At 39.8% G+C, this 14,778-nt stretch overlaps 1 protein-coding gene across 1 annotated transcript in view; it reads right to left on the bottom strand.

Moving 5' to 3' along the window:
- Positions 1-14,778, bottom strand: part of DCHS2 (dachsous cadherin-related 2) — a 310,518-nt gene that overhangs the window by 88,640 nt on the left and 207,100 nt on the right. Inside the window, exon 4 of the mRNA XM_075860333.1 lies at positions 5,500-5,736. Coding sequence (XP_075716448.1) covers positions 5,500-5,736 — 237 coding nt within the window. The remainder of the gene's footprint in view (positions 1-5,499; positions 5,737-14,778) is intronic.

Raw genomic sequence — 14,778 nt, 5'->3', positions numbered from 1 at the left:
TGGGCGTTTTTACTTCTTTTACTAGCTGGGCGTTGTGAATAGAAGTGTATGATGCTGACGAATCAGCATCATCCACTTCTCTTCGTTACCACCCAGCTTCTGGCAGTGCACAGACACACAGCGTGTTCTCGAGAGATCACGCTGTGACGTCACTTCCTGCCCCAGGTCCTGCATCGTGTCGGACGAGCGAGGACACATCGGCACCAGAGGCTACAGTTGATTCTGCAGCAGCATCAGCGTTTGCAGGTAAGTAGCTACATCGACTTACCTGCAAACGCCGATGCTGCTGCAGAATCAAATGTAGCCTCTGGTGCCGATGTGTCCTCGCTCGTCCGACACGATGCAGGACCTGGGGCATAAAGTGACGTCACAGCGTGATCTCTCGAGAACACGCTGTGTGTCTGTGCACTGCCAGAAGCTGGGTGGTAACGAAGAGAAGTGGATGATGCTGATTCGTCAGCATCATACACTTCTATTCACAACGCCCAGCTAGTAAAAGAAGTAAAAACGCCCAGATGTACATACACAATACACGCCCAGTTGTACTTTAACTTTAAACACGCCCAGTTGTACTTTAGAAAGCCTCATTTGCATAAATATAAAAATGGTCATAATTTGGCCAAAAATGCTCGTTTTAAAAAAAACAAAAAACGTTACTCTTATCTACATTGCAGCGCCGATCTGCTGCAATAGGAGATAGGGGTAGCAAAATCTGGTGACAGAGCCTCTTTAAGCTGTATTTCAGCCATATAAGAATACATGCTCCCATACTCATATCTTGCAGGAATGTGAGGGCAGTTAATACACTTATTTGAACTATAACACTTATACAACTGTGATGCACCTATATGGCTGCCTCCCTCCCGGTATCTCCCCCCTCCCCTTCTTCTTCAGGGTTTAATCCGCACATATACTCCACACACCATGAATATTTCAAAGGATAGACCCCATAGTAATGCATGTACAGATAACAAATGCAGAGGGGCACTTCACGGAATGCACATTACAGCCATGTAAACTCACTGTCCCCAGCATACAAAACATGGCCTCCAAGTCAGCGTCGAGGAGACCGTCCATGTCTGGTAAGCCACTCACCTGCCGCCTCCGGGGTAGTGAAAAACACGGATCTCTCTCCATCCACAACTCTCAGACGCGCTGGATACGCCATAGAATATGGAATCTGACACTCTCGAAGTCGTCTCTTGACGTGCACATACGAGGCCCTCTGGCGTTGTAACTCCGGGGAAAAATCCGGGAAGATGGATACCATCGTATTCTCAACCCTTATCTCTCCTTTGCGCCTCGCAGCTTGCAGCACCATGTCGCGGTCCTTGCAGTTTAGCAATCGCGTCAGCAATGGCCGAGGGTTTGCCCCAGGCGGTGGTGGTTTTGCCGGTACTCTATGCGCCTTTTCCACTGCAAAGGCCAACGAAAATACAGTATCCGGGAATAGGTCTTTCAGCCACTTCTCCACAAATTCATCTGGCCTAGGTTCTTCCGTCCTTTCAGGGAGGCCGATGATCCTCAGATTATTCCTCCTCTGCGGGTTCTCCAGATCGTCTGCCTTTTCACGCCACAGCTCCACTTTCCCCGTCAGGTCCCTCAGCGTGCGCGGCACGGCTGCCGTAACATCTTTCAGGTCCGAGACCCTCGTCTCAACCTGAGTAACACGGTCCCTCAGATTATGGAGGTCCTGCCGCATCAGACCGACATCCACCTTCACCTCCTCCACTTTCGTGGTAACCGAGGTGCGCGTCTCCAGAATCGCAGCCAGGAGTGTCTCTGACACTTGCTTCAGCGTTAATTCGGGAGCCGCAGCCTCCCCTGCAGCGGTGAGTATAGCAGGCTGCCCATCCTGAACACATGCCGACGAGGACGTCTCACCCCGGGCGCCATCTTGTCCCGAGTTCCTGGCGAATTCTCTCAGCTTTTCCACTGCCCCCTGAGTCTTGGAGGGGCCCATTGCGTGCCGAGTGGGTTTCTTACCCTTCTTCCTCAACAGGTAAGGAATTTTGGCTGAAATACTTTCTCCACAGGATAAGTTACAGGGTTCAGAACACGGAGCTAAGGTTTAGTGCGACCGCTCACATCCGTGCCTGGCCACGCCCCCCACGGGATCAAATTTTAATGCTGCTACTACATGCTATCTCTTCTTTCAGCCGTATTGAGACAGATGTAGCCATCTTTATCTTGACGCTGATAACATGCTGCAGCGTGGTATCACGCAACTAAAGTCATTGAAAAGTCATTGAAAAAAAATCAAGATAAAGGCTCTTGCCACTGTGTATTTAAGGCTTTGTTCACATCTGCGCCAGGGTCCCGTTCCCCCGTTCTGTCGAAGATTTCCATCGGAACGGGACCCTGACTGATACAAACAAAAAACAAAGGTTTCCGTTTCTATCACCATTGATTTCAATGGTGACGGATCCGATGCCAATGGTTTCCGTTTGTCTCCGTTGTGCACTGAACCCGTAGTTTTGATGGAATCAATAGGTTAGTCGACTACGGTATTGATTTATTGTACCTGCATTCTTACATAGCACTGCAGGTAAACTTACTAAAAACCCAAATATCTAGCATCAGCAAGTATTCAGCAGTCGACTATGCTATTGGTTCCGTCAAAACGACGGAACCCTTGCACAACGGAGACGAATGTAAACCATTGGCACCGTATCCGTCACCATTGAAATCAATGGTCATGGAAACGGAAACCTTTGGTTTCCGTTTGTGTCAGTCAGGGTCCCATTCCGACGGAAAGCTCAGACGGAACGTGACCCTGGCGCAGATGTGAACGAAGCTTAATGCGTTAAATGTCAAGATAAAGATGGCTACATCTGTACGTAGCTGAAGAGCCCCTTTAAATTCCTTAACAATGGCAATTTGTAACAACAATTGCAGCGACCAGATAAGGCGCATTAGTCTACAAGTTACAATCATGAACTTTCTATATGTTTGCTGCAAGACATCAATCATTTCTTGTTCAGTAGTTATTTTGTGTAAATGGCTGTCACATGACCACATCGACTACGTTTTACTTTTATGTACCCCATTAATAAATGCAGAAATGTGGATTTGTGAAGGAACGGGTAAGAATTGTGACTGCAGCGGGCTTAACAACCACAGTTAAAATGGTCTCACCAGGCACTTCTAAGATAAATAATACTTCTGCTGAGACGTCTCATGTTTCTGATTAAGAACCGTGAAACTGTATAATGTACTAGACTTGTCAAATAAATTATCCATAGAGTTACTGCGGAAAACGTAGCGGAAATTCAAAACATCTGCAGGAGATGTCAGGACCTTGTAGATAATGTCCACATTCTATATTTCTTGTGACAGAGTATAATATCAACAGTTAATCCTAAATATTAATGGAGGTTTAATGATAATTATGCGAGGATACTCCATCTCCGCATCACATTTATCTATTTATCTCTCTCTGTATTATATTACTGTAATCAAATTAATCGTTGTGTAGGGATTGTCTATATCTATCTATCTATCTATCTATCTATCTATCTATCTATCTATCTATCTATCTATCTATCTATCTATCTATCTATCTATCTATCTATCTATCTATCTATCTATCTATCTATCTATCTATCTATCTATCTTATCTGTAATCTATCTATCTATCTATCTATCTATCTATCTATCTATCTATCTATCTATCTATCTATCTATCTATCTATCTATCTATCTATCTATCTCTATCTATCTTATCTGTAATCTATCTATCTATCTATCTATCTATCTATCTATCTATCTATCTATCTATCTATCTATCTATCTATCTATCTATCTATCTATCTATCTATCTATCTATCTATCTATCTATCTATCATCTATCTTATCTGTAATCTATCTATCTATCTATATCTATCTATCTATCTATCTATCTATCTATCTATCTATCTATCTATCTATCTATCTATCTATCTATCTATCTATCTATCTATCTATCTATCTATCTATCTATCTATCTATCTATCTATCTATCTATCTCTACATGTTTCGGTGTAGATCTATCTCCTTTCGTTGGTTTTTTTCTTTATATGCACCTGAGTCTGATTTGTGAAATGCACCTGCAGTTAATACAATCCACAACTGGCCAGCTTCTTACAGTGACGACTCACAATTTATAGAACAGTCTGCTGATTTGGAAAGAAAAGCTGAATATTCATTCCAATTCAACTACGCAAGGTCAGAGTCCTAAGTTCTAATCACATCACAATAAGGAAAGCACACAGCTGCTTATTTAAGGGCTCCGCCATAAGAATAACTTTCCCAGTAAAGAATCGTAATTTATAGAAAGCACAGTTGTTGACAGGTAATGCTGGACAAAATTGGAATTTGAGGCACAGATATTATCCATGTAAATCAAACATGTCTGCATTTAGCATAGCAGGTCAGCAACAGGACTTGTGAGCACAGGAGTCACTCCCAGTCATACTGGACTAGTAAGAGAATGTTGTATATAAATATTATACATTTCATTTAAAATTAAATGGGTTGTCTAATTCAGACAACCCGCTTTAATAAACTCATCTGTTTAGGGGGTCATCTGTTCAGGATCCTCATCTCTTGACCAGAGTGGAGAGCGGTTACAAAGAGCGTCACTCGCTCTGGAGAACCTGTCCTGTATTACACAGACAACCCATTAATTTGAATGGGCACTGTGTAATGCTCAATTTCTCCTGTGGTGGCGCTGCAGGGAAATTGAATACTTACTACTGCCATGTTTCTCCATATATTACAGCTGAGCAATGGGGATGCCAGCAAGGTGACACTTTGTGATCAGCTTATTGTCAAGGGAACTTTCTAACAAGTAAGGATTGTCCAAAGCAAACAACCGATCCAACACAGTTTGTGCCTACATACTGTATGCCGAGTTCTGTGTCATCTTCAAGCAGCGAAACATGATAAAATATAAAAGCCAAAACTTGACATAGAGTACACAGAGTTTGTTAATAAACTTTATTTTACTTACGGAGATATTAGTTGTGGCAGCCATTATTGCGCATGTGCAACAGAATCTGCCAACAAACTAGTTGTCACTTTTGACTTAGCTTCTCTAGAACCGACAAAGTAGCCGTTGGACGTCAGTTGCTAAGAAAACGGCAGATCCTGTTGTCACATTAAAAAAAAGTCTGCCTCAAAAGAGTAGAAAATGCGAGTCAAACAAAGATAATTAACAAACATTGGCTATCAATGTAAGTTTGGACAAATGAATGGCCAAATTTATGTTTTGGTTAGGTTGTCCCAACTGTTCATCTTATTGGTCCCTGACAATGTGATTATAATGCCGGGGTAAGTTGCTGGCTAGTTTTAGTTTACAAGTTAGTCTACAAGCTGTACCCTATAGCCTAATTCTCGGGTCGGCATATACCCGGCACACACCTGCATATAATTTCACTTTGACTGACAATGCATAACAAAATAACATTCTGCAATGCACCCCCTCCCCAAAAGATCAAATGAAACATCAATACTTACTGAGAGGTTCTCTGGCCTTGACAGTACCAACAGCACTGCCATTTGGAGCATCTTCTGATATTGTAAATGAGTAGCGGGATTTTTCAAAGATTGGTGGTGCAACTTTAGTTTTTAGGATGTTAACCGTTACAGATGCATTCACGGCAGATGTAAGGCCGCCTTTATCTCGAGCACATACAGAGAAGTTCACTTGGGAATCTTCCAAATGATTGAGAGCAGCAATCAAATAGATAATTCCTAGGGATGAAAAATGACATTCAATTACATGAAATATTACACAGAAAGATTTGTAAAATGTATGTTGCTTGAAGGAATATATATGAACCTGCTTAAATAAGAACCTCATCCCCCTTACGAAGGATTTTTTCCCCTCAGTACTCTATAATATTAATTTTATCGCTGGTGGTTTAGTTGTTTTTATTTTGCAATAATTTTATCATTGCTGTACAGGAAATCATCTCAACATAACCTGGTAAATTATGCTGGGTTTGTGATATACACAGCAGCCAAGCTCAGTGCACAGAGCTGCAGTGTAAAGCATGAGGGATGGAGATCGGCAGCTTAAGCCACTTGATTATACAAGAGGTATATTTCAAACAACCTTAGGAAGCCTTTGCAGCTTAGGCTACCACGCAGCTAAGCTGCAGTCACTAATCGTATATCTTCAACTTACATTTCTGAGCTCCAACACCACCTCTTCCCGGCCACTGCTGGAATGAATATCGCAGCAGGGCAGGTAGGGATGCCGAACGATGCATGCATTGTGGACGCGGCCACCCAGCCAACCAAAACCATAGGTGCTCTATTTAAAGGAGCTCCTCACTTGTCTCAGTTATAGCTATTACTCCCCTGTTTTAGCTTGTGTTTGCTTGCTACATGTTCTTGAACTTGACCAGACCTCTTGTGACCCAGTGTCCCGGACTACTTTTCTACCCTGCCTGACCTACACTACTCAATCCCTGGCTTGTTCAACTAAACTTATGTCTGTTCCATGGTACCGCATATTGGTTTGGCGTGACCTCTATTACACGATATTTGGCTTGTTCGACTATGCTTAGGTCTGTTTCACTTTACAATATACCCGATTCTGCCTGAATTGGGGCTTTAAGATCATTTTTAAGACCAGAAGTGGAATTCTGAATAATTCTGTCTTACATTACTAATTTTCTCACAAGGTAAATGCTCTCTCAGGTAATACATAAAGCTACTTATTGCACCCGCCAAACTATTTGTTATTGCAACTTTGTAGGATACTTAAAACTCAGTTTGATTGTAAAATATTACAAAAATACCTTGATAAGCTGGCAGCCTGGGCAAGAAGATGGCACATGAAATTTAATGTTGATAAATGTAAAGTAATGCTCCTAGGCCACAGTAATAGTATTATTATATATACATTGAATCTAATACAACTGGGTATAACAGAACAAGAGAAGAACCTGGGTATTCTGGTTACAAATAAGCTAAGTAACAGTACTCAATGTCAAGAAGCAGCTGCAAAAGCAAATAAGATTTTAGGGTGTGTAAAAATATAAATCCTTGTAAGACCATGTCTCAAATGTAAGATTCAGTTTTGGGCTCTACATTGTAAAAAGGATATAGGAGAACTGGAGGAGGTTCAAAGGCGTACAAATAGATTATTAAATGGGATAGGAGGTCTCTCTTACTATGTCAGAATTTAAAAAATGGCTAGATTCCTATCTAATGATAAATAGCATAGAGGGTTATAATGAATCTACTGTGTAGGGTTATACTTAATCTAGCAATGAATGATGTATAATTGATCGAGAAATGTTGAACTTAATGAATATGTGTCTTTTTTTCAACCTATGTAACTACTTAAGCTCGAGACATCTCACCACTTTCTGCTACTTCTCTTCTCTGGTCATTTCGCTCAAATATAATAATTAATATTTATTTAAAAAATAATTATAAAACAGCATGCTTTCTTACCCGTGGGGGAACTTTTTTTTTTAACAATCTGTTTTTGTATCACTACATTCTAGGAGGCATAATTATTTTTTATTTCAGCATCAATGGAGCTTCATGAGGGCTTATTTTATGCGGGACAAATTGGTGCTTCCATTTGTAAAATTTTCGGGGGTACACTGAACTTATTGATCAACTTTTATTCTTTTTCTAGGGAGGGGGGTAAATTAAAAAAACCGCAACTCTGCCAATGCTGTATTTTTACAGCGTTTCCCGTGCGCAATAAATAATGGTTCATTTTATAGGTTTTATTAGTGATTCTGCAGTGTATTATGCCTGTCAGTATAAAATTTATGCATACAATAAACATACACATATGGTAGACCTATGGACCTTGTCTAGTCCTCCAACTTCCAGCTTGTTGTGCGGTGTTGCTGATGGGGTACTAGAATGAGCCCCCCCCCTTCTGTCCAACCACCTAGATACTGCGATCGCTATTGACCGCAGACATTTATAGAGTTAAACGGCAGTAATTACAGCTGACACCCACCGTGGAGACATAGTGCCAGTGGTGTACGTGTATAGCGCGTTGCACCAAGTGTTAGTATATATAAGCTGTATATATATATATATATATATATATATATATATGTTTGTGTCTGTCTTCTATATTTTTTTTATGTGGGTCAATGTATATTTTTAGCTTAAAAGCTACTCTGAAATACAATACAATATTCACAGTTTAAATTATTCCTCTACTTTACAGAACATATTTTAGGAAATATGTCTATGGTCTAAAAATGGCACAAAGTGAATTTCAAGTGTCAGGACAAGTCTGAAGATGACGTAGGACAGTGCAATAATTGTCCAATTAACCTTTTAGCTATCTCTCCTGTGGGCCTAGCTCCAATATGTCAAGTTTTGCAAATGGATCTGTAAAATATGTTTCTAAAACAAGTGTAAATTCACTTAACTGTGATTTATAAGTTGTCTTCTGCTGGGTCAAATGAAATACAATTGCTACAAGATGCACTTAATTATACTTGAGAAATATATTTAACGCTATAATAAAGTGGTATCTTAGCTAGAGAATACAGTTTGTTGCCTCAGTGCTCAGGCCACTAAGTAGCCAGAATTCAATCAGACAGGAGGCAGATGGCCGAGTGGGGCGAGCAGTTTGTCACCCAAACTAACCTTAAAATCTAGTAGACAAATTATTGGAAAATCTTTAAGATGGAGATAAACAGAACAGGATTAGTCGTTTAAAGGGTCCTCTATGGCAGATTTCTAATACTATTTTCAGCAGAACATAACCTTTCTGAAGGTCAAAATAAATTATGTTCAGCAAATGTGACAAACAGGAATGAAATGTTCTTAAATGTTTGATGAAGAACATATTACTACAAAATTAGGTGTCTTAGTAATGAGCTACAACTGAAAACCTTTATATAGGTGCACAGAATGCTATTTAACCCCTTAATGACCAGCCTATTTTAGACCTTAAAGAGACTCTCTCACCACATTATAAGTGCCCTGTCTCCTACATAAGGAGATCTGCGCTGTAATGTAGGTGACAGTAATGCTTTTTATTTTTTTTAAAACTATCTATTTTCACAACGTTAGGAGCGATTTTGGTTTATGCTAATGAGTTGCTTAATGCCCAAGTGGGCGTACTTTTACTTTCGACCAAGTGGGCGTTGTACAGAGGAGTGCATGACGCTGACCAATCGGCATTATGCACTCCTCTCCATTCATTTACACTGCACTAGCGATATAGATATATCACTATGTGCAGCCTCATACATAAACCCTAACATTACTACAGTGTCCTGATAATGAATACACATGACCATCCAGCCTGGACGTCATGTGTACTCAGAATCCTGACACTTCTGAATCTTTTCTGTGAGATTCCAGCAACGGACACGAAAATCTCGCGAGATTACGAGGTAAACGAGATTTCGTATCCGTTGCTGTAAATCTCACAGAAAAGAGTCAGAAGTGTCAGGATTCTGAGTACACATGACGTCCAGGCTGGATGGTCATGTGTATTCATTATCAGGACACTGTAGTAATGTTAGGGCTTGTGTATGAGGCTGCACATAGTGATATAACTATATCGCTAGTGCAGTGTAAATGAATGGAGAGGAGTGCATGATGCCGATTGGTTAGCGTCATGCACTCCTCTGTACAACGCCCACTTGATCGAAAGTAAAAATACGCCCACTTGGGCATTAAGAAAGCTCATTAGCATAAACCAAAATCGCTCCTAACGTTGTGAAAAAAGATAGTTTTTCTAAATAAAAAGCATTACTGTCACCTACATTACAGCGCCCATCTCCTTATGTAGGAGATAGGGCACTTATAATGTGGTGACAGAGTCTCTTTAACCCCTTTAGGACCCAGCCTGTTTTGGCCTTCAGGACACAGCCGATTTTTTTCAAATCTGACATGTGTTACTTTATGTGGTAATAACTTTGGAATGCTTTTACCTATCCAAGCGATTCTGAGATAGTTTTCTCGTGACATATTGTACTTTATGTTAGCGAAAAAATTTTGTCGATAATTTTGGTATTTATTTCTGAAAAACACCACAATTTAGAAAGAATTTGCAAAAATTAGCATTTTTCTAAATTTAAACGTATCTGCTTGTAAAACAGATAGTAATACCACACAAAATAGTTACTAGTTAACATCCCCCATAGGTCTACTTTATGTTCGCATCGTTTTTTGCACATTCTTTTATTTTTCAAGGACGTTACACGGCTTAGAACTTTAGCAGCAATTTTTCATATTTTAAAGAAAATTTCAAAAGGCCATTTTTTTCAGGGACCAGTTCAGTTCTGAGGTGGCTTTGAGGGCCTTATATATTAGAAAATCCCCAGAAGTCACCCCATTTTGAAAACTGCACCCCTCAAGGTATTCGAATCAGCATTCACAAAGTGTTTTAACCCTTTAGGCGTTTCACAGGAATTAAAGCAAAGTAGAGGTGAAATTTACAAATTTTATTTTTTTTGCCAAAATTTATTTCTAATACATTTTTTTTTGTAACACAGAAGGTTTTACCAGAGAAATGCAACTCAATATTTATTGCCCAGATTCTGCAGTTTTTAGAAATATCCCACATGTGGCCCTAGTGTACTAATGGACTGAAACACAGGAATCAGAAGCAAAGGAGCACCCAGTGGATTTTGGGCCTCCTTTTTTTTAGAATATATTTTAGGCACCTTGTCAGGTTTGAAGAGGTCTTGTGGTGCCAAAACAGTGGAAACACCCCAAAAGTTACCCCATTTTGGAAACTACACCCCTCAAGCAATTTATCTAGCTGTATAGTTAGCATTTTGACTACACAGGTTTTTCGCTAAATTTATTAGAATTAGTCTGTTAAAATGAAAATCTACTTTTTTTCTGAAAAAACATAGACATTTTTAATATTTACAAGAAATAATAAAGAAAATGCACCCCAACATTTGTAAAGCAATGTCTCCCGATTACGGCAATATCCCATATGTGGTAATAAACTGCTGATTGGACCCACAGCAGGGCTCAGAAGGGAAAGAGTGCAATTTGGATTTTGGAGCACGGATTTTGCTGGATTGGTTTTCGGTGACATGTCGCATTTGCAACGCCCTGGAGAGACCAAAACAGGGGAATCCCCCCAAAAGTGACCCCATTTTAGAAGCTACACCTCTCAAGGAATTTATCTAGGGGTATAGTTAGCATTTTGACCCCACAGGTTTTTTGCAGAATTTAGTGGAATTAGGCAGTGAAAATGAAAATCTACTTTTTTTCTGAAAAAGCATAGAAATTTTACATTTTTACAAGGAATAAAGGAAAAAAAGAACCACAACATTTGAAAAGCATTTTCTCCTGATTACGGCAATGCCCCATATGTGGTAATAAACTGCTGATTGGACCCATAGCAGCGCTCAGAAGGGAAGGAGCGCCATTTGGATTTTGGAGCACGGATTTAGCTGGATTGTTTTTCGGTGCCATGCCGCCTTTGCAACGCCCTGGAGAGACCAAAACAGTGGAAATCCCCAAGTTACCCCATTTTGGAAACCCCCCTCAAGGAATTTTTCTAGGGGTATAGTGAGCATTTAGACTCCACAGGTCTCTTGCAGAATTCATTAGAATTAGGCCGCGAAAATGAATATCACAATTTTTTTCCACTAAAATGTTGAATTTTCTAATTTTCACAAGGGATAAAGGAGAAATAAACAACCAATTTTTGTAAAGCAAATTCTCCCGGGTACGGAAATACCCCACATGTGGTCATACGTTTTTTTCATTAGAAATGAATTAACCCTTTCAGGACTGATCCATTTTTTGCTTTCTTATTTTCGTTTTTCACTCCCCGCCCTCCAAGAGCCATAACTTTTTTATTTTTCCGTCAGTAGAGTGATGTGAGGGCTTATCTCTTGCGGGAGGAATTGTAGTTTCATTTAAAGTGCTATAAAAAGTACTGGGAAACTGAAAAAAAATAGGAAAATATAGTAATATAGGAAAAAAATCTGATTCCATTTTTTGGGGTTTTCGTTTTTACAGCTTTCGCCATGCGGTAAAAATGAAAACTACAGCGATTTTGGCGGTTTAAATTATTTACGTTTTTTACGGTGTTCACCGTGCAAGTTAAATAATGGTATATTGTAAAAGTTCGGCCTTTTACGGACGTAGTGATACCAATTTTGTTTATTTTTTTACATTACTTTAGAAGAAAAATGGGAAAAGGTTTTTTTTTTTAACTTTAAACTTTTTTCTTTCTCTCTACTAATAACTTTAATTCTTCTACACATGTTATTAGTCCCCTTAGGGGACTTGTACCAGCGATCATTGGATTGCGGGTACAATATACTGCAATACCAATGTATTGCAGTATATTGTTATTTTTACAGGCTTCTGTAACCGCACGATCGCTGTTCCTGTCCGTTAGTCCTGGGTGTCAGCTGTAATACACAGCCGACACCCGCAGCGCATGGAGCGGGCTCAGCACGTGAGCCCGCTCCATACATCACCCCTGCACCATGACGTGCTATTAAGTCATAGTGCGCAAAGGGGTTAATGCACAGCGGATGGTGTGAATATTACAATTTTGCACTGATGTTCCATTTTAGTGCATAATATGTCGTGCCCAGTTTGTGCCACTGAAGACAAATACCTCATAAAACGTTAAGCGGGTTCTCCTGGGTGTGGCGATGCCATATATGTGGACGCAAACTGCTGTTTGGGCACGCTGCAGGGCTCAAAAGGGAGGGACGCCATTTTGCTTTTGGACTGCAGATTTTGCTTGGTAGTTTTTCTGTTTGGGGTTTTACTGGTATTTCAGTTTATAATGTGGGGGCATATGTAATCTGTGCGGAGAACATCAGGGCATAATAAGAGGGTATAATAATGCAGTAAATAAATAATAATTCATAGATGTGTGGCCGGTGTCGCACTGATAAATGGTGTCGGATGTTACCCGCTTTTAGAAAACACTGCACATTTTGCATCGCCATATTCCTGGGAGCCAGAACGTCTTTATTTTTTCACCACCGGAGCTGCGTGAGGGCTTATTTGTTGCGGAACAATCTGTCGTTTTCATTGGCACCATTTTGGGGTACATGCGATTTTTTTGATCACTTTTTATTACATTTTTTTGCAAGCCAGGTGACCAAAAACAAGCAATTCTGACAATGTTTTTTAGTTTATTTTTTGCCGCGTTTGTAAAATCACTTTTTTGTAAAATAATTTATTTTCTGTCACCATATTCTGAGAGCCGTAACTTATTTATTTTTCAGTCAAAAAAGCGGTGTAAGGGCTTATTTTTTGCAGGACAGGTTGTAGTTTTTATCGGTATTATTTTCGGGTACATGCAACTTTTTGATCACTTGTCATTCTCTATTTTGGGAGGGGTGGTGACCAAAAAATAGCGATTCTGGTGTAATTTTTTTATTGATTTTTTTTTGGGGTGTTCATTGTGTGGGGAAAAATAACACCACAGTTTTATAGTTGGGGTCGTTACGAACGCGGTGATACCAGATATGTGTACTTTTTTTAACGTGTTCATTTTTTTTCCTATAATGAAAGTCTTATTATAGGAAAAAAATGCAGTGTTTGTTTATATAACTTAGAACTTTTATTTTTACACTTTTTTAAAACATTTTTATTACTTTTTTTTCACTTTTTTCACTAGGGGACACTTAGACTTGCAGCTCTGATCGCTGCTGGAATACATTACACTACCTACGTAGTGTAATGTATTCCAACTGTCATTGTGACGTGACAGTCACACTGACAGGAAGCCCCGGAGGACCGGCCGGAGGCTGCTCCTCCGAGGCTTCCGTACATGGCAACCCGGAGGTCATTGTCTGACCTCCGATTGCCACGACAAGCATCGGCAGCCGCCACAATCACTTAGTGGGGGCTGCCGATGTGCTTCAAACCCCTTAAATGTGGCGAACGCAATAGTTTATTACGGGGTTAATTGCCGAAATCAGCGGCAATGGTCCGCTGACCGGCAAGGCTGGAGTTTTAGCTGTCGGGGACAACTGAACTCCCGGTTCCCGGACACTGTCCGTTAGGACATTGTGCGCCGGGAACTACTCCGCAACTGTACGTCCTGATGCGGGAAGCAAGCCCTCTGCTGGACGTACTATTGCGGAGCATGGCGGGAAGAGGTTAATGACCAAGCCATTTTTTACGTTTTTCCATCGTCTCATTCAAAGAGCTATAACTTTTTTATTTTTGCCTCGACATAGCTGTATAAGGTCTTGTTTTTTGCGGGCAAGTTGTAATTTTTAATAGGACCATTTTGGGGTACACAGAATTTATTGATTACGTTTTATTAACTTTTTTTGGGGGGGAATAGAAAAAAACAGCAATTTCGTCACACTTTTTTTGCGTCCTAAATTTACTCTGTTTACCGTGGGGTATAAATAACACAATAACTTTATTCAGCGGGTTGTTGCGATTGCAACGATACCAAATTTATATAGATTTTGTATGTTTTACTACTTTTACACAGTGAAAACACTTTGTTTTTCAAAATTATTTGTTTTTGTGTCTCCATATTTGAAGAGCCATAACTTTTTTTATTTTTTCGAAATTGTATGAGGGCTTTTTTTTTGCAGGACGACTTGTCGTTTTTATCGGTACCATTTTGGAGTAGATGTGACTTTTTGATCACTTTTTATCACTTTTTTTTAAGGCTGGATTCAAAGAAAACAGCAATTTTTGCATGGTTTTTTATTTTATTTTTTTACGACGTTCACCGTTAAATGATGTAATAAGTATATAGTTGTGTAACTTTTTTACTTTATTTTGTTTTTGAATAATAAAGCAGTTTGTAAGGGGAAAAGTGTGTTTTTC

Source organism: Rhinoderma darwinii, chromosome 1, assembly GCF_050947455.1.
Source record: "Rhinoderma darwinii isolate aRhiDar2 chromosome 1, aRhiDar2.hap1, whole genome shotgun sequence".
In the NCBI taxonomy this organism is placed as follows: domain Eukaryota; kingdom Metazoa; phylum Chordata; class Amphibia; order Anura; family Rhinodermatidae; genus Rhinoderma; species Rhinoderma darwinii.
Note: the sequence above shows the minus strand (reverse complement) of the source record. Positions and strands in the feature narration are given on the sequence as shown.